We start from the raw sequence: 10,743 nt of genomic DNA, 5'->3' as shown, positions 1-10,743 counted from the left end.
TAAGATAACCCCAAAAGGAAATATTAAAACAACAAGAAAACCAAATACGATAAGTCACTGAAAATGATTCTGACATTTCAAACTGTTGTAAACAAAGTCGGCGCATAAAATGGGCATTGTGGGCCTAATGCGTAATGTTTATTTGATCAATAGAACAGTTGAACTACTCTATCCTTTTCTTCGTTTCAATTTACTTGTATATCTCTATTTACTAATTGCCGATCCAACGTTACCAGTCCGACACTGGACTTTGCTTTCCTTTGTGAACCTGGAACCCTTCTTTAAACTGTTGTAGACCATCTTAGGCTGGACGTTTTATTTCCTCTAGACTGCCATTATTTTCTGCATGCTCTATTGCCGCCACTAGTGATCTTTTCTCTTTTTAATTTTTGGTTGTTAATTGTATCTACTAATTTTTTCTTTTTTTAAATTCCACTTTTCATTCGTTTCTAAACTTCGAAGAGATTATGTTCTTATGTGGTAATCTTGAAAGAAATTAAACAAAATACAGTATCCACGTGCCTAGACTATTTTTGCCTTTCACAGCTCGAAATGTCTAAAACATCAGGTCTCACATTATACGAACACATGTGTCGGCTGAAATCATTTGTTCTATCCAGAGGTTATATATTTAGACTAATTATGCGATTGTGTAACCAAAAATAAGGTAAATAGGGCAGATAAAAAGATAAATGGATTTGGGACGTCAAATCGCTGATCCCATGGAAAAATGGCGGTAGTACGTCCAAAAAATGCAAAATGGAACATATACACCTCACGAAATTCTGTTTTCAAAATTATATAATAAATGTGCGCCCTTGAACTGTCGCGATGATCTACATGCGAGACGACGAATATTTGGCCCTGCATTTTTAAGAGCGAGAGAGTACGAGAACGCCGTAGAGCATAATTCAAAATACTTGGAGATTCTCTAAAATTTATTGCGATAGAACGCCGTTTTTAAAATGAAGTCATCTTAATGCATTTTGTGACGTAATGTATATAAACACGGGTATTTTTAGAATACACATTTACTACCACTTTTCATTGCTAAACGCCAACGTAATTTTTTCACAGTTTATGGAACCCTCCGGATAAATTTATTGTGGACATTCTTCCAATAGATTGACTACGAGTTGCAAGACGCTTTGAGTTAATAATTGCTAAAATCTATTAATTTTGTTTTAAAATTAGTTGCCAGACGTCACGTGTCGTTGTCTGCCCGGGTTTGTGCTATTTTGGTAGAACTTGGAACGTCGCGTAGTCGGTAGATTGTGGTTTTGTATTTACCATACTGATACTTGAGGATCCCCTCCGATGACGTTTGGCGCATTCTACTCACTGTCGAAATATTATATATATAGTTGCAGTCTATTTCAAAACTAGGAACAACAAATTTTCTGCTGCTAAACGTACCATTAGCTTTGTACAAATATTTTGAATCAGTTTAAAATTTCCCTTGAAGTTGTTAAGCTGCAGGTGGTTGACATGTCTGTCTATAAAGCGTGCATCATATTTGAAAGATATTGGCTCTGTGATGAAAAGAAAATAAATCTGAAGTCAAATCATTTCCAACATTAACCTTTTTAAATACTGGCGCTTAAAATAAATTGCGCTTTGTGTTCCAATTCCAACATCTACACACAAATATGGATCGTATTTGCAACTCTTAGAGCATATTTAGAACGTTGCGCTGCTTTTGAAAAAAACTCTTTGATATGATCAGGTTCGTCGAAAGACATCATATGGAAAATTTCAACAATAACGAAATGTTTTGTCTTTCACAAAAAGAAAAGTATTTCAGTACGTCCACCCCTCTACCATCAATTTGAAATCCGAAGGGGTTTGGGAATCAGGGATGCAATCGCAGTAGTAAAAACAATCGGAGAACGAGGAAGAACTGTAAGTCAGTGCCTAATAGATGGAAAAGGCATTCGATTGTATGAAACACTATGTGTCTCAATGGTGGAGCGGTGGGCTACATAGCCAGAAGGGCGGGTGTTCGAACCTAGGCTGAAGTAAGAATTTTTCATCTGTGGCAGAGATGGGAATTTCCTTAGATCAGTTTCGAACACTCGTAACGGCTACTCTGAATTAGGTTTTTCTGCAGTTTTCCTAATTCGTAAGGTAAATGCCGGAGTAGTATAGAACAACAACTTAAGACCTTCTGCAGAGGCACCTCTAAAAAGCATTATGCGGGTAACTCTGTAATTGGGTGAGGTATTGACATTAAACGAATAAGAATTAGAAAGAGTGTGAATATTCGAGAGGTGAAACAGGTTGTTAAAAGTAAAATGGAGGGATAAGGTGAGACATTAGGAAGTATTAAGAAGAGAAGGAGAAGAAAGACAACTGTTAAGCAATATTAGACAGAGAAGAGAAACTGGGAGGGCCACGTGTTGAGGGGTAATGGAATGTGTAACGTTTACCGGGTTCTGGCTGCGGGTAACTCTAGCCGGCTAACCAAACTGGTATAGTTTTAGACTATTTAATTAAACAAAAGTATTATACTTAAAATTAGGCAACATATGAAATTCCCGTGATAAGCGTTGGCGGAGACACTGCCAAGGTTCACGGTGTAATGGCCAGTTGCACCGTCATTATTAAGCCTTGATTAAAGTTAAGTCGAACTTAAGATCTATGGCAACGATTGCTAAGACAATATGGTTGCTATGGCGTTTAAGTTATCCTTAACTTTAAGCGATACTTAATTTTGACGATGCAATTGCCCATTATTCTGTGAGCTGTATCGTAAACCTTGGTAGTGTCTCTGTCAACGCTTATCACGGGAATTGATGCATCAGCAACTGTCAAAAGCTGGAATAGAAACGGCTGTCAGTTGAATAAATGGTCTCTCGTGTTTTATTTATTCTCCCTGGTTCTGGTGGTGATGTTAATGCAAGTACGACGAGGGTTGGCTGTAGGATCGTCTCAATTAATTGGCTGCAATTCAATTGATTATATAGAACGGAGTAATCATGTTCCAGTCATATCTATCGATCTAATGCAGGAACCTGATAAATCGCTGCAATGTTCGGTAACGGAAGTCGGCAGGCTATACCCTAGAGCTAGACGAATTGTCGTTAATGCTATCGCAGGCAAGCAAGATGGCAACAGTATGAAACTAAATACAAAATTTACAGATCGACTTCTTGTCGTTAATCTGGGATATAATAATGATCCGGTCTGGAATATGGTTTTGGTCGGGCACTAATCTGGCAAAGTCTCAGGAAGAGTCTGGGAAGACTGTTGAATTACAAAATCCCGCTTTTATAGGGACAAGGAGTGGCACAAAACAAGTGGGGAAATAAGAAGAGGTTTTTAATTTCAAAGGATGGGGTAACCAGCGATCAAGAAAAGATTGACGTCGAGTCGCCTTTGGAAGTTTAAGTTAAATGTGATTTCCTACGAGTAAAAAATAAGAGAGAACCTTGCGTTAAAAGGGCACGCGTCATCATTGGCAGTGGCGTATTAAAACAAGACTGACATCGGCTCTTCTGTTTGATGATAAGTCAAATCGACATAACTGACGAGCGCAAAGGAAGTAATATGATGGCGACTTCCGTCGTGTGCTATGCTATTCCCCACCACCGTTATATTCTCTCCTCTTAATTTTTACTCGTGGGTGATTTCCCATGTAAAAAAATTCCAAAGGTAACGTAACAGCAACTCTTTTTTGATCGCATAGTACGTGGACTGCTATTAGCTCTATCCTTTCAATACAAAATGAGTGGTCGCGAATAGAGGGCACTGTGGTCGTGAGTACAGTGACTCAATTCAATTCTCACATACCCAAGCGATATCCTTGGCCATATTTTATTTGCAATTAACAGCCCATGTACTGTATGAGAACAGCAGGAGACATCTAACGGATGAATTTTACAACAGATAATACAGGATGTTTACAAATAAAATTTTGACGTTACCACTTTATATTTTCTTACAAATGTTGAGACTCTACCGGAGGGAGCGGTAGAGACGGACGATGGAGGTCAGCGAGGAAGAAAAAAAGGAAATGGTTTGATAATTTGATAAAGAGAACAGCCTATGTGGCGATCCAGAGAGAGGGAGACAATGGAGCGGGAGTTGTGGAGGAGGGATGTCACCTAAGAACTTGCAAACTGGCAGGTAACTACTGTATGTTAGTTACCATACTGTAAGGGTTCTTCGAGAAGCACGCGGGTGTAGCTCCAGTCCAAAATTCTAAAAAAAATGTCTTAACACAGCGGTCTTCCAGTGATACAACAACCGAGATTCAACAAAGCTTATATAATGCTGGACGCGAAGGATGGATAAGCCACTCCAAAGAACAATGAATAAAAATACAAACTAAAAGTGAAATAAGACTATAACTCTCGCCAGGAAAGATTGCCGGTCACAGCACACCTAGTGTCGATTTACAAACTATGTTTTTCTTAAGATGCGAGCGACTTCCGGAATAGGATCGTGCCAATGTTGAACGAAAAGTCTTTTTGTTCAACATTGACACAATACTATCCCGGAAGTCGCTCACATCTTTAGAAAAATATAGATTGTAGACCGGGATCAAGTGTTCTATGACCGGCAATCTTTCCTGGCGAGAGGTTTACAAGATAACGATCATACACGTATAATATTCAATTGCATAAAACAATAAATAAATTTGCAATTCGGATCAAGGTTACATTGAATTAAATGGGAATTCTTAGGACAGTTGTTATTTACAAACTATAACCTAACTGTTACCCCGCGTTAACGTTAACGACAAAGGCAAAAGACAAATGACAAGAAACTCTACAGTGAATTATACTTCCGTAACTTCTGCACTCAGGTAAGCAGCTGTAGAGCAATACGTCACGACCATGGCAAAGATGAACTAACGACAAGGGCACTTTACAGGTTGCCTGCAAGTTTGAAGCTCCTGTATTTTAGATAATCATTTGAGTAGCAGTTCTTCGATCTTAGGAACCATGTATTAGGTCAGCTAACCGATACCGATAACAAACTTCAATTCGAAAATGATGTTGGTATTTCATGCAGAACAACGGTACTTCTTTAATACCACCACCCCAATGCTCGTTACGTACACAAAAGATACATATAAAAGACTACAATACCAACATCAGAGTAAAATCAAATTAATTCAAACTTACGTATATATATATAATCAAAGAAACCTTTTACCCTAAGGTGTAAGGTACATAATTTTAATTTACATTTCAATTTCGTGTACAAATTTTGTCCATTGTTTCTTATCTCTTGCCAGTTTTCTCGCTTCTGCCCACGTTCTTCCTTTTCTTTTCAGTATTGCGGCCACTTCATCGTTCCACGTTTTTTTGGGTCGTCCTCTTGTTCTTTTCTTTTGCACGCCTGATTCCCATATCCTTTTAACTTGTCTGTCGTTGTCCATTCTGCATATATGCCCAAACCACTTCAGTTTTTGTTTCTCTGTCATGTCAATAATTGACTCAATTTCCAGTTCTTCTCGCACCGCCTCATTTCTTATTCTGTCCATTCTGGTGATTCCTTTAACTCTTCTTAAGTATTTCATGTCGGTGGCCTGTATTTTACTTTTCATAGTATTCGTCAGCACCCAGCTCTCACTTCCGTATGTTAGGATTGGTCTAAATACCGTTTTGTATACTGTCATTTTTGTTTTTGTACTAATTTCCTTTCTGCCTATAAACGCCGTGTTTAGGCTGTGGTATAATCTTGTTGCCTTACCAATTCTCTCGTTAATTTCCATTTCCATATTTCCCTCTCTGTCTATCAATACCCCTAAATACTTGAATGCTTCGACTTGTTCTATCTTGTTTTGATTTATTACTATGTTAGTGTTCTTGTTCTCCTTACTTATCACCATTACTTTTGTTTTATTCGTGTTTATTATCATGTTTCTCTTTGTTAATTCTTCTTCCCATATCCGTAGGTTATCTTGCAGGTCCTTCTCCTTTGCTGCACAAATCATTACGTCGTCCGCAAAGGCACATTCTGACACGTTCACGGGTATTAGCTTGTTGGTACCGATATGCACCTTTTTGGTTCTGGTTGCTGTTGCTTTGATGATATCGTCCATTATCAGTAGAAACAGTATTGGGCTCAGGACCCCTCCTTGCCTTAAACCTTCGCTTATTTCAAATGTTGTCGATTGTCTATTATTCTTCCTCACATAACTTTTGTTATTTTCGTATAACCCCTTTATTCCTTCTATTAACTTTGCACTCACCTTCCTTTGCGTTAGACTTTTCCATATTACGCTTCGCGGTACTCTATCGAATGCTTTTTCAAGGTCCAGAAAGGCCATGTAAATTTCAGAATTTTGCATTTTGCTTTTCTCTATCATTTGTTTGATGCTGAAGATATGATCCTGTACGCTCCTTCCTTTCCTGAAGCCACTCTGAGTGTCTGCCAGCTGCTCTTCTATTTGGGTTCTTAGTCTTGCCTCCATTATGTGTTCATATACCTTTGATACCACACTTAGTATTGTAATGCCCCTATAATTACTGCAGTCTCTACTGTCGCCCTTCTTGAATAACGGTATTATTATTCCCAACTTCCAGTCTTCTGGTACTTTTCCCGTAGTCCATGCCTTGTTGAAGATTTTTGTTAGCATTTCTGTCCCTCGCGCCCCTAGGTTTTTCAGCATCTCTGCATTTATCTTGTCGTGGCCAGCTGATTTCCCTTTTTTTATATACTTTATCGTTTTCCTCAGTTCTTCCATTTGTATATTACTGTCCTCTTCGCTTTCTGTATAGCTGATTTCTTCCTCGGTTAGAAAATTGGCTTGTGTGTCTAGGTTGAGCAGTTCTTCAAAGTATTCCTTCCATCTTTCTATGATTGCTTTCTCTTCTGTTAATACACTGTCATCTTTTGCTTTCACGTACTTCAATGTGTGGTGTTTATCTTTCCTTAAGTTTTTTAGCACTTTATAAAATAGTTTTTGGTTTGTTTTGCTATCTGTCTCTATTTTTCTTCCGAACTCTTCCCATGTTTGCTGTTTGGATTGTAGTACCATTGCTTTTACTTTTATTCGCTGTTGCTTGTATACTTGGTAGCTGGCTTCCGATTTCATACTTAGGTATAGTTTCCATTTTTCTTTCTTGATTTTTACTTGTTCTTTTAATTCTTGATTCCACCATTTCGTTTGTTTTTTGTTTTTATTTATGCCTATTACACCACACGTTTCTTTCGCTGTTGATATTACGCTTTCTTTGAAGAGTAGCCATAGTTGCTCCAAATTCATGGTTTCCCATTGTGCTGAATCTTTTTCTGCCTTTTTTTCTATTTCTTCTGTAAATTTAATAAATATTTCCGGTTCTTGTAATTTATATGTCCTAATGGCTTCGTTAACTTTTGTCAGGTGTGTTTTTTCCACGCAATTTGTTTGCATTTCTGTATCTAAACGACTCTTTGCAACTACTAAGTAGTGGTCGCTGTAAATTTCTGGTCCCCTTTTTACTTTGACGTCTATAATTTCTTTTCTGTATTCTCTATTAATAAGAATATAATCTATTATGGATTTTTCGTTTCTGCTCTCAACTTCTCTCGTAAACTTGTGTATCTCTTTGTGTTTGTAGAATGTGTTTGTTATTATTAGGTTGTTGTCTACACAAAAGTTTATTAATCTCACTCCGTTATTGTTTTTATGATCTTCCCCTTGGTTTCCGATTACGTCTGCTCCCTCATTTTTCCTTTTTCCGACTCGTCCGTTAAAATCTCCTAGTATTATTAATCTGCCGCTTATACTTTCTGTGATTGCTGTCAAATCTTCCCAGAATTTGTCTTTTTTGCTAGCTATTTCGTCCTCGCTAGGGCCGTAGGTTATAACCAGGGTGATTGTGTTTTGTTGGTTTTGTTGTAGTTCCACTTTTAGAACCTTCCCTGATATAAATTCCCATTTCTTCAAACATTTTACATGTTCTTTTCTTATTATACAGCCCACTCCTTCTGCTGCTCTTACTTCCGGTTTTACTCCACTGTATAGTAGTGTGTGTCCTCTTTCGAGCTGTATTATTCCTTGGCCTTTCTTCTTTGTTTCTGTAATTGCTAAGAAATCTAGTTTTGCGTTTTCAAATTCTTCTACCAGTTCGTGCTCTTTGCCGTTCAAGCTTCTAATGTTCCAAGTGCCTATTCTTAAAGTTGTTCCACCCTTCTCTCTACTGTGCTTACTTTTGCTATTTCTTTTGTGCATGTCCATTTTCGTTGCGGTTTTCGTCATCTCGTGTCCAGTCCATCTCTTAATCAGTTTTTTGGGTTGCCTACTGGATTTCCATTACTTGCCACTTCCTCTACTGCATTCTTTCTTCTATTCCACCTCCATTCCCTTCCTTCTATGGTGATCTTCTGGTATCCAATTTTGACAGTTTTTCCTAGTTTCCTTTCTTCTTCCGCTCTTTTCCTGATTTGCTATGATTGTTGATTTGATTGTCTATGTCTCTTTCTTTTCTTGTTAGGTCGTTATTTATGAATACCTTCTCCTCTCCCATATTTCTTAGCTTCATCTTATTTTGCAATATCTTTATTTTATCCTCAAAGGTCTCTAGTTGTATTAAACAAAGTTTTGGTCCTATTTTAAAGGCTGTTTTAATGTTCACCCCCACTCCCAATTCTTGTTGTATGAAGTTTCCTATGTCTTCTTTTAGGGACGATGGATCGTTATCTAGTTCTAATCCTGATACTACAACGTTATTTCTCCTCCTCTCTCTTTCAAGTCGTTCTAGTCTCTTGTTGGTCTCGTCTAACTGTTCTTTCATCTCTTTGAATTCCTTTTTAATGCTGTTGTTTTCCTTCCTTATCATCTCATTTTCCTCCTTTAACTTCTTTAACTCCTTGTTGTATTCTCGTTGATCTGTACGGATTTGGTTTACCTCTATTGACAGATTTTGCAGTATGCCTAGAATTTGGTCAATTTTTGCATTTTCCTTTTGTTCCATTTTTTCTGGTGATCTGTGGATTTTCTTTTTATCTGGGGAACTGGTTTCTTTCCTACTTATTGATGAATCCTCACTCCCTTCTTCTTCATCCTTCGACCGCTTTCTTTTGCCCTCGTCTGTTGACGAATCTTCGTTATCGTATTTCGTTGGCGTTCGCGGCAACGGCATTTTAAATTCTTCACGCTCTACGCTTCTCCTGTATTTCTTACGTCCCGCACTAACCTGTCTCTTTGTTGCTAATCGTTTCGTCTTTACCCTGCACTCGAGTTTTGACTGCGCTTTCACCAGGGCTCCACTTTATTTGTTTACCTACTGTAGTTATCTACTTGTGCCCTCCCTTTAACCTTTGAGTCTTTTTAGTTTATCCGCTTTTACCTATACGTAAATATTCGCACCCGTTTTAGTCCCTTGATAAAGTTCTGGTTTTACCTTCTCACTAGATAAAGGATGTACAATCTTCTGTATTTGTCTCTAACGACGATTACGCGCGCTTATCGCCCGGGTCGACCCCTCGGAGGCGATAGCGCCAGCACTGCACATGCACAATCGCTCGAGCAGTTTATTCACTTTCGCCGTCCTTTAATTAAGTTTATTGCGCTTATTTCCTATTTACTAACCTTATAATTGTAGGTAGAGCTGCCTGCCTTTGGTATGGACCCTCTGTACACTTTTCACCAATTTTTACACAATGTTACACTATTAAATTCCGTAAAACTTCACTGCGTGACGGAGCCGATGTTTCGTTACTCGCGTCGCCGCACACGTAGCACACACACAAGGGCACTTTACAGGTTGCCTGCAAGTTTGAAGCTCCTGTATTTTAGATAATCATTTGAGTAGCAGTTCTTCGATCTTAGGAACCATGTATTAGGTCAGCTAACCGATACCGATAACAAACTTCAATTCGAAAATGATGTTGGTATTTCATGCAGAACAACGGTACTTCTTTAATACCACCACCCCAATGCTCGTTACGTACACAAAAGATACATATAAAAGACTACAATACCAACATCAGAGTACAATCAAATTAATTCAAACTTACGTACCGCATTAATAAATGGGTTTCGGATTGCGATATAAGTAAAAGAACCTAAATAACAGAGACGTTGTAACCAGGAATCCGATGAAAATAACGTTATCTCGAAAAGATATCAGGATGTCATTCGCGGAAATACGTTTAGATAAATAATTTAGACAATTTTTGATAACTCGATGGCATTGGGTTTTCCACTTCAGATTTAAGCAACTTTCGCAAAGTACCTCTCTTGCGTTAATTAATTTAATTTTGCTTCTAACATAATTTTATTTACAAGGTTTAGTATGTATGTATGAGTAAACTAGGGGGAAACGCACCATACACAGAAGTTTCAAAATATACAAGGGTTTAAACGATACCTCAACGCGGTACGACGTACATATTATATACTAATTAACTATGATGATTCTATTTTTATTAGAAGCACTTTTGGGAATACAAATGTACATGTTAATCGTCCCTTTCACGCCACGCAGTTTCAGATTTTATAGTTTTTCGCGTCCGATACTGATATTTCAAGTAGATTTTGTTCCTTTTCTGGGAACTATAATTCTAATTTCGTTTATAGTTATGTAACCAATACGCAGAGCACTAATCAGTAAAAAATCTTGATCCGTATCGAAAATAAGCGTATACTACCATTCTAAAAATCGTTCTTTCATCTTTGGTATGAGTAGTAAAACTGAGCATATAAACTAAATGTGTATACATGTAGTATTCGTGTAGTAAAACCAAGCATAAAGATTAAATCTGTATATGTGTAGTAGCCCTAAATTACAATAATGATTTGGC

The 10,743-nt window shown here is 37.8% G+C and overlaps 1 protein-coding gene across 1 annotated transcript; it reads right to left on the bottom strand.

The window, feature by feature from the left end:
• Window positions 1-5,152: 5,152 nt before the first annotated feature.
• LOC116172270 lies at window positions 5,153-8,377 on the bottom strand. Its single transcript, XM_031489448.1, has 2 exons — window positions 5,735-8,377; window positions 5,153-5,563 (listed from the first exon to the last, which is right to left on the bottom strand). The coding sequence occupies exons 1-2, from the start codon at window positions 8,195-8,197 to the stop codon at window positions 5,192-5,194; spliced, it is 2,835 nt and encodes a 944-aa protein (XP_031345308.1). The 5' UTR covers window positions 8,198-8,377; the 3' UTR covers window positions 5,153-5,191.
• Window positions 8,378-10,743: the final 2,366 nt, after the last annotated feature.

The sequence above is a fragment of the Photinus pyralis genome, unplaced genomic scaffold (genome assembly GCF_008802855.1).
Source record: "Photinus pyralis isolate 1611_PpyrPB1 unplaced genomic scaffold, Ppyr1.3 Ppyr1.4_LG5, whole genome shotgun sequence".
NCBI classification, from domain to species: Eukaryota; Metazoa; Arthropoda; class Insecta; order Coleoptera; family Lampyridae; genus Photinus; species Photinus pyralis.
This window is presented reverse-complemented; position numbering and strand designations above follow the sequence as displayed.

Bases quoted from the DNA above. Each gene is read 5' to 3' on its own strand.
- LOC116172270 (XM_031489448.1), bottom strand. From the start codon at position 8,197: ATGACGAAAACCGCAACGAAAATGGACATGCACAAAAGAAATAGCAAA. The intron at 5,564-5,734 runs AATATGGAAATG...TGGGTGCTGACG, and splicing joins TATTGATAGACAGAGAGGGA to AATACTATGAAAAGTAAAAT.